The sequence below is a fragment of the Capsicum annuum genome, chromosome 10 (assembly GCF_002878395.1).
Source record: "Capsicum annuum cultivar UCD-10X-F1 chromosome 10, UCD10Xv1.1, whole genome shotgun sequence".
NCBI classification, from domain to species: Eukaryota; Viridiplantae; Streptophyta; class Magnoliopsida; order Solanales; family Solanaceae; genus Capsicum; species Capsicum annuum.
The window spans coordinates 219,190,460-219,196,274 of NC_061120.1; the positions used below are offsets into that span (position 1 = coordinate 219,190,460).

The window sequence follows — 5,815 nt, forward strand, 5'->3', positions numbered from 1 at the left end:
AGATTTGTAGGAGAGTGTCACCTAACTCAGAAGTAATACACAGAGCACACATTGCATTGACAAGAATGATTTATGATTTTCAGAAAAATGCCCATGTGTTTTGAGAACTGTTTACGCATGATGTTTTAACAACTTTCTCTCCACTATTTTACTTATATAAAAGTTTTATTTTGAATTACTTTGCGTACCAGTACATTGTATTGACCCCCCTCCCCCTACCCCTTAGGTTCTGAGGCTCAATCTAGGGGTCCAGATAAGCAGTAGATTTCATCAGACAGAGTTACAGTGTCCAGTTGGTGAGTCTTCTATATTCTAGAAGGCCTGTTTATTTTCATACAATTATTAGTGGTTACGGTTTTGGTCTACTGGGGCCTTGTCCCATCTTTCAGATTGTGTTAGAGAGTATGTAATAGAGATTTCGCAGACTATTTGCAGATGTTGCTAGTTAGTTTTGGATTTCGTTCTTCAATGCTAAATTCATATCAAATTTATGACTATGATTCCGTCTTGCTATAATTTCTGTATTTCCTTATTTATGTATGAATGGTGTATATAATTTCAAGATAGAAGGATGTCCGGGCCTTCATGGTTTGGGATGCTCGTCATAGCCAGGGTCTCGATTTGGATCGTGACATTATTCCTGTCTATGGAAGTTCAGGATTGAATATATCAATGCCAGTTGCTAATCTAAGCAACAACCTGGGGCTAAAGAAGGATCATTATCCATAGTTGTATTTGGTTAGAAATGTTGCAGCCTATTTCAATCCTATTGGACTCAACACAGCTCCATATCTACCAAATTTTCCGCAAATACCAAAAACATATTTTGTATAGGATTGAACTCAATTAAACTAATATTCCCTCCGTCCCAATTGTAACACACTAGTTATTCCAGATGCTCACCAAATCTGAAAAAAAAAAAACAAAGGTCACCTATTAATATTTCTTGGCCAAACCGGTAAAGATACATTACTTAATGCTCCGTCCAAGAGATAAACCCAAGTCCTAGTAGCCCAGCCAAACGCTGATTCAACATAGATTCTACATCTTAATTCAAGTGTATTACTATCTTTTTTGGCCGGTCTCAAAAAGAGTGTACCTTTTTATATTTAGTAAGGTTTTCAATTACCACACTCTACATGACTAGTCTAAGACCACAAGATTTGAAAGACTATAAACATATTTAATTACAGACTACATGATTCAAAAGTCTCACTTTGTTTCTTAAATCCATGCCTAGTCAAACTAAGACACTTAAACTGAAATGAAGGGAGTACAATTCTTTACGACATTGACAAGTAAATTTAACTAGCCACACAAAGGAGGGTTCTTGTACCTGAATAGATGCAGGAGGTGGGTGGTTGTGTATCACTAGCCTAATTTTTCAAATTACCAACCTGCCTAAGTTCAATTCAACTATACTAATTGAGAGGTGGGTGGTTGTGTATCACTAGCCTAATTTTTCAAATTACCAACCTTGCCTAGGTTCAATACAACTATACTATTTGAGCAAAAGTTACTGAATTTAGCTCCCGTAGTCGAGCTTCTAGCCTTGCCACTGGTCATTTTTTTTTGATAACGTGGTGTCCAGCCCCTAGTACTCATGGTGCTCAACCAATGTCATTGACCATTAAGCCATCCACACCCTTGGATGCGCTCCTAGTCCTATTTCGTCCAACCCTACTTATAAAATTACTGTGTATATTGTTGTTATAAGTTGGATGTTAGCCCATGGTTCTCGAGGTAGGCTCGGGCCCGAGCGCGGTTAGGGCCAAAAATTAACTGACGGCCCCCCAACAAGATGTGGAGTAGGTGAGGATAGCCTGGCGGGGCCATTTGGGTGGTCAAACGGGTGAAATAGCATTAACGGGCCATTTTTGGGCCAATTCGATAGCTGTTAGCCCACGATTCTTGAGGTGGGCTCGGGACCCAAGTGCGGTTTGGGCCAAAAATCAACTGATGGATTGCCAATGGGATATAGAGTGGGTGAGGCTCGCCCAATGGGGTCAACTGGGCCATTTGGGCAAACAAACGAGTGAAACGGCACAAACGGACTATTTTCGAGTGAATTCGATCAGTGTTAGCCAGTGGTTCTCGGGGTGGGACGGGGGCCCTAGCGTGATTAGGGCCTAAAACTAACTAGCTCCCCTGACGGGGTATGGAGCGGGTGAGGGTGGCCCGAAGGGGCCATTTGGGTGGTCAAACTGTCAAAATAGCGCAAACAGGGCGTTTCGGGCCAATTCGGTGGGTGTTAGCCTACGGTTCTTAGGGTGGGTCGACGGCGCGGGCGCGGTTTGGGTCGTAAATTGATCATCGGCACTCCAGAGCTGTGTTAAGAGTGTGAGGGAGGCCCGGCGGGGCTATTATGGTGGTCAAATGAGCAAAATAGCAAGAACGAGCCATTTTCAAGCTAATTCGATGGGTGTTATCCCATGATTCTTAGGGTAGAACCGAGTTCGAATGCGGTTTGGGCTAAAAACCGATTGAAATCCCCTCAATGGGGTGTGGATCAGGAGAGTGTGGCTCGTCGGGGTTGATGGGGGCTATTTAGGTGGTCAAACAAGCGAAATGGTGCGAACGGAGCATTTTTGGGCCAATTCGGTAGGTGTTAGCCCACGGTTCTTGGGGTGGGCCTAGAGGTCGAGCACGGTTTGGGTCAAAAACTGATCGGCAACCCTTTGTCGGGATGTAAAATGGGTAAGGGTAGTTCTATGGGGCTATTTAGGTGTTCAAACGGGTGAAACGGCGCGAACGGGCCTTTTTCGAGCCAATTCGATGGGTGTTAGCCTATAGTTCTCGGGGTGGTCCTGGGGCTTGGGTGTGGTTTATGCTAAAAACAAATCGGTGTGCCCCTGGGGTGTATGGAGCTGGTGAAAGTGGCTTGATTGGATCCGACTGGGCCATTCGGGTGGTCCAACGGGCGAAACGACCTAACGGACCATTTTGGGCCAATTTGGTGGGTTTTATACTACGGTTCTTGGGGTGGGCGTAGGGCCCGGGCATAATTTGTGTTGAAAACCAACCACGGCCCCCCAACGAGGTGTGTCGTGGGTAAGGGTGGCCTGATGAGGTCGGTGGGGCCATTTGGGTTTTCAAACGCGCACAAATGGGTGGTTTTCAGCCCAATTCGGTGGGTGTTAGCCCATGGTTCTCGAGGTGGTCCTGAGGCTCAGGCACAGTTTAGGACAAAAACCAACCGCAACCCCATAGCGTAGTGTGGAGAGGGTGAGGATGGCCCGGCGGGGCCATTTAGGTGGTCAAACGGCCAAAACAGCGTGAACGGGCCATTTTTAGGCTATTCGGTGGGTGTTTGCTCATGGTTCTCGGGGTGGGACTGGGGCTTCAGCACAGTTTGGGCCAAAAACCGATCGACAACCCCTTGACGGGGTGTGAAGTAGGTGAGGGTCGCCCGACGGGGGTCGACGGGGTGGTTTGGGCGGTCAAGCGAGTAAAATAGTGCAAACAGGTTATTTTCGGGCCAATTCGGTGTGTTAACGCCCATAATTCTCGAGGTGAGCCTGAGGTCCGCGGGCAATTTTGATTAAAAACCGAACGATGGTCCCCCGATGGGGTGTGGAGCGGGTAAAGGTGGCCCGACGGGGTTGATGGGGCCATTTGGGTGGTCAAACGGGCGAAAAGGCACGGACGAGCCGTTTTCAGGCCAATTCGGTGAGTGTTAGCCCAAGATTCTCGAGGTGGGACCGGGTACGGTTTGAGCCAAAATTGATTAGTGGCCCTCTAGCGGGGTGTGGATCAGGTGAGAGTTGCTTGACGAGGTCATTTGGATGGTCAAACGGGCAAGACAACATGAACGGGCTATTCTCGGACCAATTTGGTTGTTGTTAACCCACAGTTCTCGGGGTGGGCATAGTTCCCAGGCACGATTTGTGCTGAAAGCTGACTGGCGGCCTCTCGGCGGGCTAGAAAAATATTTATCTACACCAGCAACAGTTTAAGGGAAAAACATGTGTCTCAGAGGCAGTAACAGAGCCAACATCTTAACTAAGGGGGTTCAAAATTGAAAAATGTGAACAAAAGAAATAGTCGAAGAGGGTTCAACGTTTGCTATATATACATGAAAAATAATTTTAAGCTTGAATAAATAGTATAATTTTCCACCGAAGGGGTTCAGATGATGAACCCCTCACTATTAGCTAACTCCGCCACTGCTGAGAGGATAACTACTTACGGGTGAGTAAATCAAGTTACAACATAACTTTCCACTACTTCTTAGGAAGTTTATAACTCAGAAAATACTTAATAGAAAAGATAAACTGATTGTGAATGCATAAATTTATATGGTCTTTAATTTATAAAAAAAAAAATACACAAAATAACATGTCCTTTGTACTTCCCTCTCCTTTATTTGCCTCCATCCCTTTGTTAAGTTAGCTCCTAATTGATCCTTAAGCGAGAGATTATTTAGTATTAGAATAAAATGGAACTAAACAGAGCGGACAGGTGATTAATCAAATAGCCAATCTCAGATAGTTGGGCATTGAGGCTGCACTATTTTTGAATTTTTGCCCAGATTTTCTTACCAAAATTAAGTTTTAATTTTCTATCGAAGAAAAATAAAAGTAGTATTATAATTATTTTTATTTTTTTTTAAAGAAAAATATAAAATCTTTCAATATTTGTCAAACCTCTTTCTTGGAAAGAAGGTTTTGGACATTTATAAATAGAATAACATTCTCATACAACAACACAATATCATCCACATATCATCCACAATTTAATCATCAAAGAGTCTTGTTTTAAGTTTTTCAATATTATTTCAATATTGTGACTGCATAGATTTTTCAGTCTAACGGGTTCAGTGTCGTAACTCACGAGGCGGATGTGGAAGTGATGATTGATAAATATGTCATGAATCTCCTTTAGCACAAGACTCGAGCAGAAAATTAAGGAAAAAAGAAAAGATAAACTGATTGTGATTGCATAGAGATATGTTTCTTATTGTTGATAAGGTATCCTATTAGCCACACATGTTCTGCGTACATCATTAATGATTACGTCTTTTAGCAGCCCACCAGAAAATTCTAGTTGTTATTGGATTCAAGCATTTTAAGAGCATCTATGTTTTCACCTAGGCTACATGCAATGTAAATCAAGACACTTCAGGAGCTAAAGAATCTCATAGAACTGCAAAATATCTAAACATTTCCCAATGGCTGAGGACTACACACCAAAAAGCAATGGCCAAATGAGCGTTAAAGATGCACAAGTGGCTGTGGTTATGGTGCCACTTCCAGCACAAGGCCATCTCAACCAGCTTCTCCACCTCTCGAGGATCATCACCTCGTATGACATCCCAGTGCACTACGTTGGCGCAACCACTCATATGCGCCAGGCTAAGTTTCGTGTCCATGGTTTCGACCCTGTCACAGCTAAAAACCTACACTTTCATGAATTCCGTACTCCACCTTTTGAAAATAAACCTCCAAATCCTAATGCTTCTCATAAGTTCCCTAGCCAATTAATCCCTTCATTTTACGCAACAATCCATCTCCGAGAGCCAGTGTGCTCTGTTGTACGCCAACTCTTAGGCGCCAATCATAGGAGAGTGATTGTTATTTATGATTCCTTGATGACTTGGGTGTTACAGGATGTAGCAACAATTTCAAATGCTGAGTGCTACCGTTTTAATAGTATCTCAGCTTTCTATATGTATTCATCCAACTGGGAAGCTAGAGGAAAACCTTTTGAGGCTGAAACTGAAATATTTGAGGATATTCCATCAATTGAAGAGTGTGCTACCCCAGAGATATGGGAATTGTGGAATAAACAACAACCCATTGAAGGGAAAATTTGC

At 43.4% G+C, this 5,815-nt stretch overlaps 2 protein-coding genes across 2 annotated transcripts in view; one reads left to right on the forward strand and one right to left on the reverse strand.

Moving 5' to 3' along the window:
- The window catches only part of LOC124887905 (zeatin O-glucosyltransferase-like), a 7,244-nt gene that overhangs the window by 242 nt on the left and 1,187 nt on the right, over positions 1–5,815 (reverse strand). The window lies entirely within an intron of this gene.
- LOC107843910 (zeatin O-glucosyltransferase-like) lies at positions 4,841–5,815 on the forward strand (the record flags this gene model as incomplete). Its single annotated transcript, XM_047397447.1, is given in 1 exon segment — positions 4,841–5,815. A coding segment is annotated over 1 exon segment (645 nt), but the record flags the coding sequence as incomplete, so codon positions are not given.